Genomic DNA, 12,994 nt, shown 5'->3' with positions numbered 1-12,994 from the left:
ATATAATATAATGTGTATTGTTTATTTAGTAAATTCTAGTAGTTTAGAAATGTTGATTTTTTTGTAAAATTTAAAAGAATAATTAAATAAATGTTACCACACCCAAAAATCCAAAAATCCATTTTTTTCAATGTATTCATAACTTCAGTTTCCTCTCTCGTGTGGCATCTGAAAGACATTAGTGACACAATGAAATACCTGAACTATTTAGTGTTTCAAATGGAAAGAAACACACCTAGTTACAKTGCATTTATCAAGAGCTGATATCTTCCTTAAAGCCCCTATTTTTCGCCAGCACTGCTGCCCTGAGGCGGGYGGTGATTCATTCTCGCAAGGGGAATGTTTGTGGTCTGGACCGAGTTCACACCAGCCGCCCTCCCATCTGTGGTTTGCAAGAATTATAAAATACGTTTCAACGGAGAGGCTGCAAAGCCAGAAGATCACCTAACAAATATGTTTGCATGAAATGAAGCAGAATTAATGGAGATAATTAATGTATGATCTCATCTCCCTGTTGACGGAGAAATGCGATAAATAGAAGTGATAATGAATGGGGGGGGGGGGGGAAGTAAAAGGGGAACGTTGGCAGGCAAAATATGTCATGTTTCTGAAAACATTCTTCATCGTCCTAAAGCTGTCTGGCCACTTTGCACTGTGAGGTACTGCTCCCTCAGGGTGCGGCTGCAGCCTCTTTAGAGTTTGATTTTTTTCCCCTTAAATTTATGAATGTCTGAACTCTAACGTGTTTTTATGTTTTATATACCTCCCATGAGAACAGTGTACTTACCTCTGTTATGAAATGTTTTTTTAAGTCTGCAAACAATAGTCAAAATTTGTCCAACACTGTAACTAGTGTTTCCATTAACTGAGCCACCTTGTAATTTGTATTCACATCATGAATTATCAAATGTTAATTTGAAAGAAAAAGAGCTGAATTAATGACAGCGTCTCAAATTATTATACTAAATAAAGTCTACATTTCTGCCTTATAGTCAAATGGAAAATTTAAAATATGAACCTGACTTTGTCTATATTTCATGCCACTAATAATTAACTTGTCATCTGCTGTTAGCCTGAGCTAAAAAGTGACATGCAATTGCTCTCTTTCCATCTCTTGCAAAGAAATATAGTCTTTTCCTCCTCACTGTCTTTCTTTCTTTGTCTGTCTAAGTTTAATCTTCCTGAAAGTCAAATCTGTTTTGGTTTGGAGTGTGCAACAAAGTTTCCAAAGCCTTAACGAAAGGAACGATGAGACCAAAACTCATGTTATATGGCATAATGAACAGCATGCATTCCAGCTCAATAACTTCATACGGATTTCATTATGTCTGTGGACTTACTCTAAAAAAAAAAAAAAAAAAAAAAAAAAAAGTAAAGAAATAACAAATCAGGCAGCTTCAGCTTTGTTTGCACAAACTCGAAGAAGGTCGTCTTTGGGTAACTCAGGTTTTGGTTGACCACTGGCATTCTCCATCCAATAACACGACACACCAAAGGTTGGAAATGCTGTGTGTCAAAAAATGCCTGGAATACAAGGAGGGTTTGCAGCTACGAAGCCACGGACTGTATTTCATGGATCTGATCCATCTTACACCAACAACAGAAGCTTTCCTCAATGATCCTCTAGAGCAGTGTTTCCCAAAGTTGGGGTCGGGACCCAAAGTGGGGTCYCGAAACATCAAGGTGGGGTCCTGAAAAGATTTTCTGAATTAATTACATTTTTGCCTTAGTTGTTACAAAGGGGTGAGGTTAGTATATTTAAAATGGATAAATGTAGTAAAAAATATTGTTACTATGCCCATGTTTAGTTGACCTGATACAAATGTTCATCATACAAAAATATCTGGGGGCACAGGTTTCTGCTACTGTTATTTTGTGTCAAAAGCTGAAAAGTTTGGGAACCACTGCACTTTGGTTCCCAAAGTTGGGCTTGGGACCCAATTATGGGTCATGAAGCACCTTGGATAAACTCCATAAATAAATTTAAAGGGTAATAAAGTAATTGCTGATGTAATATTTTCCCTATAACTATTACAAAAACACAAAATAAGTATRAGTAAGTATTTAAATTTGTGTACAAGCTGTTTAGATTGTCAAAAAATCTGTGTTTTTAGGGTTATCAATGAAGTTCGTGTACTCAGACCAGTAACATCTGGGGTCACAAGTTTTTGTCATGGATATTTTTGGGTCAGAAGATAAAAAGTTTGGGAACCACTGCTCCAGAGCAGAGGTTTTCAGTCTTTTTAGCTTCTGGCCCACAAAATAGCAGTTGCAGAAACTTGTGACCCCAGATATAATTAGTTTATGAGTGAAAAATTTACTAAAAACTCTGTTAATCATGGGCATATTAACAATATAAGCAAACCTAACATCTACAATACTACTTTTATTAATTTATTATTACAGTTGCATTTAAATTTCTGTTTAGAAGTCAGGACACTTTTTCTAAAATAACTGAAGTTACGTTCATAATGTACCCGTGGATGACTCTGTTTTGTAATGGGTTGTGTTATCTGACACAGTTTCACACCGTTCCACAAACCCAGTACTAAACTGTGCTACTTCAGTTCATAAACTCTTCTTTTACAGCCGTGGAAAATTGTACATTTTAACTACAGCTCTTGTTTTGCATCTATTTCTAACTCTTTAACAAGCCATGTGTTAACGTCTTGCTGTGAACTGTTCACACTTGACTGTGATGGGTGAAATTATTGCCTAATGAGCCTCTGAGGTAGTAGGGTAAGCTTTTAAATCTTTTAAAAAGCTTTTCAAAACAAAGGACAGTTAGCTGAGTTTTTTTCTAGGTTTTGCTTTGTCCAGCCTGAAAATGTCACAGAGCAATGAACTCACCATGGATGTATTTGTGTGGTTTTTTTTTACAGCATGGATGTACAATAAACCAATTTTTGAGGTATGCAGGAAATGCCTCCTGAAATCTTTTGTGCAACGTATTTGTGAACATCCACCATTTGGTTCATTAAAAGCAAATGTCGGCAGCATGCGCCCATAAACAAACTATGCGTGCCTGTGTTTTTACTTAGTGCTGGGATGCCGCAGGCCTCCAGTGCCCACACATGGTTCTACAGAGGGTCTGTTTCATCACTCCGGTGCCCGCATCAAGTACCGTTGCGACCCAGGGTTTGAGCTGCAGGGGTTTCGTACTGCCATCTGCCTGAGTGACGGCACCTGGAGTGCTCCTGCCCCAGAGTGTGGTAAGATGAAACGTGATTTGTTCCTTCTTCTCTTAAACCACTGCAGAGTTGTGAAGTCATGCCTATTTTTGTACGTCCAAGAGATGGTGCAGATTATGGAAAAAAAAAMWYGCTTTTCTTTCCTTCACTCCAGTGCCAGTGGAAAGAGTTTGTACTCTGCCATCCAAACCAAGAAACGGTGACCACTTTTTAGTTTATGGACCCAACGATGTTCTCATTGCTCTTCAGTATTTGTGCCACCAGCCCTATGAACTCATTGGCGGCTCCCAGAGAACCTGCCTTCCTAACAATACCTGGAGCGGGACRCCTCCTGTTTGCGCTAAAGGTCAGTCAGAATGTCGTTACATAAAAAAATGACAAATACTGTGAAATAGTCATTTATTTTTGTTAAAAACAAAATATTTAAAGTGGCCGTGATATCAATTTCTTGTAAGAAATATGAATGAATTTTTTGAAAAATAACATTGAAATCATGTTGAAAAAAAATCACACTGCTGATCTGAGCAGTTGTTGAGATATTTGCATGTGCAGTAATAGGAAGTGATGACAAAGGGACATTGCTACAGTGTCTAACAACACAAACTGTTGTGAATAATCTGGCTTCTTTAGATTCTTTTTTGAGTCACAAAGAAAGAAGAGTTAGGGTTCAAATGAAGTTGTTTTGATAAACACAGACCAAAGTTTGCTTTCTTAAAGAGTTCCCCTTTTATGCCACTTCCTGTTTCACTTTGGATGAGACAAATTCAAAATAATTTGTTTTATTTATGTGAGAAAACAGGTAAAATCCTGTGGATTATGCAAAGTTTCTTAAACATAAAGTTTTTTTCTTTGTTTTTGTATTTGAAGGACATGCATGTCACAGGCACTTTATTAAACCAGTCAAAAGAGTTGAGCAAATTTAGGTAACTTAAGTACCGGTATGGAATCAGCAATTCAAAATATTGAATAAGTGAGTTTTATCCTTTCTTTTGATTTAATCCACAGTAAACAACACACTAAMCAAAGCTGAAAAAAAGAGAGAGAAGGGCAAAAACACAGATACTGACAAAGAGTTCACCAAAGCTCAAGGGAGACAGCAAAATACAACAGAAATAGAAAATGTTGGTGGGAAAGATGTCAACTCTGGTCTGGAGAGCACAACACCAGTCTACGTGGAAGACAAATATACCACTCCAGAAAATGCTGTGGATAAAGGCAGGGATGGAGGAGACTTAGAGGAGAAAAGTACAGGGTCAAAAGAGCCAAGAGAGGACAGAAAAAATGAAGTGGATCCAGACCATAATCTGAACACAGTTGAAGAGAAAGAACCAGAAGCAACAAAGCCACCCGAGGAAAAAGGCGGCAGCTCAGACTCTAACTTGGAGAAAGGGACGACAAACACCACAGTGACAGTGGTGAGAAAAGACAAAGGACAGGAGGACAAGGAGAGAAAAGAGGAGCAGATCAATGGGAAAAGGGATCCAGACAAGTTTGGTCCAAATGAAACCAAGCTGAAGACAGCCGTACCTGACGGTGGCAACACTGTGGAAATAGTTGAACTGGATATGACAAAGAACAACACAGTTACACAGGATTCAAAGGATACAAACAAAGAGAATAATACCATTGAATCTCCAACTTCAGGGAGAAAAGTCTTTCCCACTCGAGTTAATGTGACACAGTACACCTTGTATCGAGCAGAGGAGGAAACTGGGAAATCAAAGGAAAAGACATTTATTAAAAAGTTCGAAACTGGTGGAGAATCCTGGGAAAAAACAACAGAGATGGAAACAAAGAAGGAAGAAAAAGAAAAAGAAAAGGAGAGAGAAATTAATCAAAGTTTCATTGGTAAGAGCATAATGGAGAAATACAAAAGTGGATAAATTCCATGTCTGTCTTCACTCATAGCAACTTTTTTCCACTTCATTAGAAAGGCAGTGTCCTCCTCTGCCTCGGCTGTTCAATGGCTACCAGCAGGTGGTGCCAGGGATGGAGTCAGAAACAGTGGAGTTCATGTGCAACCACTCTTACGCTCTGAGTGGTGAGAAGAGGCGTACCTGTCAGCCAGGTGGGACATGGAGTGGCAAACAACCCATCTGTGTCAGAGGTACTGTCATTCATCTTTTGTTGTAATTTTAATCGTTTATTAAAATGTTTAAGCAACACTAAAATAACATTACCATTTTGATAGTTTAACAGCAAGTTCAGTGTTCTCTGGTAATAAAATACAACCAGTTGGGAATTGATTTGCATGTAGTGTGAAATATCAAATATTTTAGACCAAATCAGTTTCTCTGGTTGGTTTAGTTGCTACATTCAGATCAATGGGATTTGTTTGCATGAAATATGTTATGAATCTTCATATTACAAACTATATGTGTTTTCAGCATGTCGAGAGCCAAAAGTATCAGAGCTGGTGAAACATAAAGTCCTGCCTCCACGGGCACCATCCAGGTACGTTTTATAAAACATTACTATAAATGTGATAGGGAAAAAAAGTGCCCACCCTGTGACAATGGGAAAAAAAAAATCTTGTGGCCACAAGTTATTATTATGTGGCCACAAGATCATTTTGAGCAGCATGTGAGAAATGCAGACTTTGAATAGGTTGTTTTGTTTTGAACAGTTTAAAGGTAGCCTAACCATCACTTATTTGGTGAAAAACAGTTCATTTTTCATATTAGGCTATTTATGAGATGACAWWGAGCATCCTCGGCGTGTGTCAGGAAACAGCCTTTTTACTCTGTTCGTGAACACAACATAACTCTGACTCCTTCTGCAGCCAAGGCTCGGTGGGAGAGAGGAGMCTGTTTTGAGTTTTGAGCTTCAACAAAAGAAAACAAAGCTTTTTTGGACAAGTACAACTCCAGTCATCACCTGTGTCTTATACAGTAGCTGCAACATATAATGCTAAGAGTTACTTCATGCCCAACGTAACTGACTGGAGTATGTTATTCATTCTTGTATTCAAATAAAATGACTGYATTTATTCATGTATGATACGATCTTGAGTATAATACGATCATTTTTTGAGCTTAGAAAGCATAAAAAAATCTAATCATCAATAACCTGTGCATAATACTACCCCCACCCCACACATACTTTATGTATATTTTAAGTGTTAAATTTCTAGTATTATACATGAATAAATACAGTAAATTCATTCGAATTTGTCCATTTAAACAATCAAAAGTTTCTCCATAGAAATGATTGCAATAATTATTTTGTGGCCACAACATAATATGTCGTGGCCATGCATTATTATTGCTTGGCCACAGGATAAATTTTTTATATCTAATGTCATCCGATAGGCTCCAAGAAAAATTACTTCTGTGCAGTTATACATGCTGGTATTTACTAAAAATTAAATAAAGGGCATACAGAACATTTGTTTACAGTCCCAGAGCCTTTTATTCAGTATATGTTGGACCCTTTTGTCCCCCCCAGGAAGACGCCTTTGCACAAACTCTTCTCTTCTACAACTGGCCAGCAGCTTTGGTCTTCTGGTCCCACTAGAACCCCCCCAGAGCTTCCCGAATTGCCCCAGGGTTTCCACCATCTTTACACACATATAGAGTATGAGTGTGCGTCTCAGTTTTACCACCACTTTGGCAGTCCTCGGCGCACTTGCTTGCAGACGGGGAAATGGAGTGGGCGCCATGTCTCCTGTACACCAGGTGAGGGCAGCAGAGGACCACTGATAACCTGCACATATACTGTACTCTGTGACCAGTAGCAGCAGCATTTCATATAAATACAGTCACTTTTAATAACATAATTTAAACAAAGTTTGGACTTATTGTACTACTTTTGCATTTGAATCAGCAAACTTCTAAATATTAAAAATGGGTTTATAAAGAAGCAAATGTGATAAAAATGTTTTCCAATGTTCTTTTGTWGTAATTCTCATGAATGAATCAATGTAGAGACGATGTTTCTTTGTTGTATAACACTTCTCATTAATTTTTGTCTTTCTTTTTAGTTGTTTGAAGGATAAAAAGTTAAGTATTTATTTTGCTGGCAGGCTGTCAACAAGCTGTTTATGTAAAACTGTGCTATAGTTCTTTCCTCCGGTCAGAGACTCACACATGTCACACAGCTGTGGTTTTGGATGTTTTGTGTACTTTTTTTCCTTTGTGCCACTGATTTGCATTTTTGCATTCTTCAGAATAGCTGGAAATTCACAAACAACCCCTCAGATCTCAACACTGACCCTATAGAGCTAACCACTCTTGCTTTTCTTTCCCTCCATGTTTTGATTTTAGTCGTACCTCTCATCCTTTCACCTTCCCTTTGGCAGTGTGTGGGAAGCATCTAACCTTTGACCCAGAGAGGCCGGACGAGACTCACTGGCCCTGGCTGGCAGCCATCTACCGCCTCACCAGCAAGGGCACGGATATGAAGGTGGCCAAGGCAAACGGCCAGGTAGGGTCTGTGAAGAAGAACGGAAGACCCAGAAGTGACATCCTAAATCAGGCTTCTGACTGGCAGCTGGTCTGCAGTGGGGCTCTGGTTAACCAAAGAAGTGTGGTGGTTGCGGCTCACTGTGTAACAGAACTGGGCAAGGTGTATCCTGTGGATACAGCCACAATAAAGGTGGTGGTTGGGAAGCAGTATCGCGATGACAGCAAAGAAAGTAAAGGTCTTCAGCACTTGAGGGTACGTTTTTTTGATGTCTTGTTTTTATTTTCTATTCATCCACTTTGAAGTAAACTTGCATTGTGAGTCTGTGTCTTTCTCTCGCAGGCGTTGTCCATTGCTGTGCATCCAAACTACGACCCTAATATTCTCGACTCGGACATTGCGGTGATCAAGCTGTTTGACAAGGCAAGGGTTGGAGAAAAAGTCCTGCCGCTCTGTTTGCCAGAGGGCCAAGAAGAACAGGAGACATCTGGTCACGGACTTGTGACCGGCTGGTCTCCACTTCCTGATTTCAGTTTAGGTCCTGAGGAGAAAGCAAGGGTTGGGCTRGTTCACCTTGCTGATATCGTCCCGTGTGAGCAGCAATACGCTCGTAATGGTGTGTCAATCAGTGTTACAGACAATATGCTTTGCGCCAGCCAAAAGCCTGACTACAAACCGTCCAACATTTGTCCCTCTGACACTGGGGGAATCCTTGTCCTCCCCGCCCTCTCTGAGAATCAGGCCAACTCTAACTCAAAGCCCTCTCAGATTCACGGAAACGACAAAGGATTGTGGCGACTCCTGGGTTTAGTGAGCTTTGGCTACGACCAAGGGGAGTGTGATCCTGAACTCTACACCGTTTACACACATGTTGCTAACTTCAAAGACTGGATTCAGACTAATATGAAATAAAAACACGCCAGTCTTTCTTTGTGCTTTTTCAGAGCATTTATTCTATCCATTATCTGATGTAGAAGGGCATTTTCCGACTGAACGCAGGCGCAACACTGGACAATAAAATGCTGAAACTGAAGGGGGCGTTAGTACATTAGATGAGCAGAATCCACCTTTTATCTGAAAATTCAGTTTTTCTGCCTCAGTGAGAGGTTAAAGACTTGAAAATGATCATAAAACCTTTCAGCTGAGCTTTATCTTTTGGATTGTATTTAGTGTTTGTTTCAATGCTCGGAATTATATGAATTGATACAATGCAAAAGATGTACATAGTGTATCAAAAGACATAAAATATGACATTTTTATTAAAGGAAACTTTGGAGTGTTAAAGTTTACCTGCAATTTTTCTTCCTCAAATTATAATACTAATTATACAAACATGTCCAAATATGTTTCACTAAATATGTGACAAATTTAACAGTCTTCTCTTCCCTTTGTGCTCTAAAAAAATGTGTTACAAGATGAATCCCAATCAGAACAGGACAGAGCATATTATTCACAAATCAATTCCATCCTCAGCCTCAAGCTCAACAAGTTGTTTTCACTCCCTCCACTATTCAGAGCTGATTTTACTGATGTTGAAAAAAAAAACAAGTACATAAAATGTGATCATTGTTTGAGTTCTGCTGAGTTTCAAGACAACTCTGTTTAAAGGAAAACAAGTAAGCTGCAGAGAAGATGAAGTCCTAATAAATACAGAAGACACTGACACAAAAATAAATTTAAGCAAGTGTTCAAAAACCTGTGACTATGTAAAGGTGAAGACAATTCCGAGGACCAGGATTTTAAGAGAAATTTGATGAGGTTCTGTGAAGTTTACTGTACTAGAAAAAAGGCTTAGCAAAAGCAGCTAATGTAGCATTTGCTAGCATCTGGTTTGACATTTTTGATTTTGAGTCATCACGTTTGAGTAAATTCCACAAAAATTGAGGTCCCATTAAGATGTACAACTAAACACCAGCTCATAAAAGACTAAAATCTTAACACACAAAAAACAGAACATCACTTATGACAGACTGCATTTACTGTTACCTTTATGTTATGATCTATCAAAGACTTCTTTGTCTTCTTTTTAAGTCAACGTTGAATGTACCACAAGCCTGTGCTTCCCAGAAAACAGTCCCATCCACTCGAGGTGGGAGACTGTCTGTTCACAGGCCCCTGTAAGCCCACAGGGCATCATCAATAGAGACGGACAGCACTCAACCAAAGGCTGACTGTCCTTGTAAAAGAAGCATATCCCTCAGAGCAGGCCGGGATAATGGTGAGAAAACGTTACCATGAGAGTGTAGTTAGCAGTGGAGAGGCAGTGGGTTCAGAATGCTTAACACAAGACYTACATGGAATGTTTAGGTTTGCATCCAGTTTCTCAGCTGAGCTGCTGGGTCTCAGCGTGAACACAAAGGATCCAAACACATACTGATTATTAGTATTCTGGTCTGACCTGAAAAAAAAGGACATTCGTTATGTCAGGGAATCTCCTGCAAAACCTTAACGGAACACTTGTTTCACTGAAAAATTAAAAGTTAAAATAGTACTAAAAACATATTGATTCCTACAAAATAACATATTTATTTTTACGTGATGGCAATTTGCTTCAGTCAGCTCTGGACTGAAAGCAGTTTAACACATTGACTGTTTCTATAAAGCAATGAGGCTGTAATATATGCAAAATATGTTTCAGTGTTGTTTTACTGAAGCAGGGAAGAGCAACAATAATAAGACATCTGATGGGTCCTTCCAAATCTTATTTATTGCTGAGCCTTAATGGTGCCTATAAAGACGTGCAGGTTACCTTTTGCATGTATATGAGTGCATCCTCAGTTCTTCTTGAAAATTGCTTTAACATGGTTTGCTCATAGTCTGTTTGATGGAAACAGCTTAAACATGATTTCTAAGACAGATTTCCATCTTTGTCTTGAAGSAAATATTAAAAATATGTCATTTTATTTACTTGATGGCAAGTATGTGGATGCTTGAAAACAATAATTATTCAAAAACATCATTAAACATGTAAACAAATTACTGGATTCATCATGTTTCATGTAAAAGTATCATCAGCATAACAATGGAAAGTTATCCCATACTGTTTAATGAATTTACCTAATGGAAGCACATGTAAAGTAAAGACGATTGGTCCTGGCACTGAACCCTGAGGAACTCCATTACCAACTCTAATGTAACAGGAATTTTCAGACTCCTTGCTTTCTAAGCTTTTTTGTGTGTGATACCTGGCTCATCCTGATATCATTAGCTGTTCCAGAGACATGCCTTTATTTGTCTTGCTATTCACAATAATATTTGGTCTGAATCCTACTTTTAGTATTTTCTAATAGAGAATTTGTATGTTATTTTAAAGAGGAAACCTCAAACAATATTTGGATATTGAGATTTACCAGCTGAAAAAAAAAGGTTTGTGAGCACACAAGGAAAAAAAAATATTTATATATGCATGGTTTTATGCCCAAAATCAGGCATTTCATTGTTACTGTTTAAAAAGGGCTTCAAAAAAATCTTTAAGACAATATTTCATTCAAATAATACATTGGCAAAGCATTTATTTGTTAGATTTTTGACAAATCCCAATTATTGCAAACGTTTTAATTAGAATGTCTGAATTTTTCTCCACATACTACTTTGGTACTTAATCCTTGGTTTGATGTGAATGGTCACATTTCTCTGAATCCAACTCTCTCCTCTTTGTTTCTTCCCAAAAAAAAGTTTTAGGTTTGCCAGTGGTAGAAGATAAACTATTATGATTGTTTTTAAAACTTTTTAAGGTTAACCTTTAAAAACATTAATGACCAAATAGTAAGATGAACCTACAGTGAAATCCAGAATTTATGAAGCTAATATGTCTGTGGTGAAGAAATTACAATGCAATTGTATTACAAAAGTCCTCCTGGATACACATCATTTACCTTGACTTTAAATGTTTTTTATGACCTGGTCCTGCAAGAAAAAAAAATCTGAAGACTATTTTGCGTATAAATATTAATAATAAACACAGATATACAGTACATAAATACCAAACGGGGCATGGACTTTTTCCTTTTAATACTTGGGATTAGCTTTAGTTTTTGTCCACAACAATCAAAACAAAACATACATTCACTCATGCTTTTAACAGCAAGGAGGCAGAGCGCACATGCGTGTTTCAACATGCATAGCATTTTTATGGCACTGATGTAAATCTGCTTAATCCATACATGGGTTAGCCTTTAAACAGTATAGAAGCAGAGCAGCAATAAAGTACTTTACAGCTGTGACTGTTTGCCTCCAAATTACCTGTGCAGATGCTCACACGGAGCTCTTACAGGAGAGGAAATAAAGAGCATAAAATGAAACAGACAGCAGGAAACATCCCTGAAGTGTTTGTGTGGTTCCTTTAGTGGTTTTATGAGTCGAATTATTTGTCGGTGGGATAATAAAACAAATTTCAATAAAGCACAAGCTCGTCAGTTCATGACAATATTTATGTCACTTCAGTGAACTGAACACTGTGAGAATGAAAGAATGAGCAGAAGAGTCAAAGTGTCACACCTTGCTCCTCGTGTAAAAACGGTTTTAAAATAGACGTGCGACGTGATGCTGTTCCAGCTTGCAGGATTCAACATAACGGCACCTGGCATATTTGTATGTTTTCCAAGTGTTTATTAAAATWAAAAAGAAATGAAAACTGTCTGAGTCCAAATATTTAACATTAGAGTTATCAGCTTTTAATAGTTATAATGTTGAAGAGGAACCTGTGAAATAATTAAATTAAAAAAATCATTTGAAAGATTAGTTTTAGGGTTTATTGCAGGAGGAAAACAAACATCCATCCTATTTTATCCCCTTCTTCTTGGTCACAGGTGCCCTTATCCAGCAGTCACTTTGTGAGGGGTGGGGTACACCAGGTCCCAAGTCCATCACAGGATTCATGGAGACAAACAACCATTCACTAACAGTCATGATTTTGGTCTGTGGGAGGAAACAGGAGTACCCTGAGAAATCCCAAGCATGAACAGAGACAACATGCAAACTGTATCCAGAAATGATTTGATGCAGCRGCATTCTTCCTGAGAGGCAAGAGCTCTACCAACTGAGTCACCCAAAACATGTTTTTTTTATTTTAATTTTTAATATTTTTCCTCTCAGTAGAATGAGAGAGACCAGTTGTCATCCCTTAAAACTCTTTAATACTGATGGCAAATTAAAGCTAAATTAAGTTTGCATCAAAGGATTCCTTGCAGCCTGACCAAGTCCCTATAATAAATCTTGAATAAATTTTAAACCTTAATTCAGGAGTTAAAATTGCCATCTAGACTTATCACAAAAGCTAAACCATTTATACAGATCAAATTTTGGAAATGCAATTGGGGCAAAATGATGCAGGTGAACAGAGTGAGTGAGAGAGAGAGGGAGGGTAAAATAAAGCATCACTTAAGAAGTAAGAAGACAGC

General features: G+C 38.0%; 1 protein-coding gene across 1 annotated transcript in view; it reads left to right on the top strand.

The window, feature by feature from the left end:
• pamr1b (peptidase domain containing associated with muscle regeneration 1b) overlaps positions 1-8,967 on the top strand; it is a 22,792-nt gene extending 13,825 nt beyond the window's left edge. Inside the window, exons 7-14 of the mRNA XM_014005542.1 lie at positions 3,042-3,212; positions 3,346-3,537; positions 4,197-5,039; positions 5,122-5,298; positions 5,579-5,645; positions 6,639-6,868; positions 7,492-7,850; positions 7,938-8,967. Coding sequence (XP_013860996.1) covers positions 3,042-3,212; positions 3,346-3,537; positions 4,197-5,039; positions 5,122-5,298; positions 5,579-5,645; positions 6,639-6,868; positions 7,492-7,850; positions 7,938-8,507 — 2,609 coding nt within the window. The 3' untranslated portion in view covers positions 8,508-8,967. The remainder of the gene's footprint in view (positions 1-3,041; positions 3,213-3,345; positions 3,538-4,196; positions 5,040-5,121; positions 5,299-5,578; positions 5,646-6,638; positions 6,869-7,491; positions 7,851-7,937) is intronic.
• Positions 8,968-12,994: the final 4,027 nt, after the last annotated feature.

This window comes from Austrofundulus limnaeus, unplaced genomic scaffold (genome assembly GCF_001266775.1).
Source record: "Austrofundulus limnaeus strain Quisiro unplaced genomic scaffold, Austrofundulus_limnaeus-1.0 Scaffold31, whole genome shotgun sequence".
Lineage (NCBI taxonomy): Eukaryota > Metazoa > Chordata > Actinopteri > Cyprinodontiformes > Rivulidae > Austrofundulus > Austrofundulus limnaeus.
This window is presented reverse-complemented; position numbering and strand designations above follow the sequence as displayed.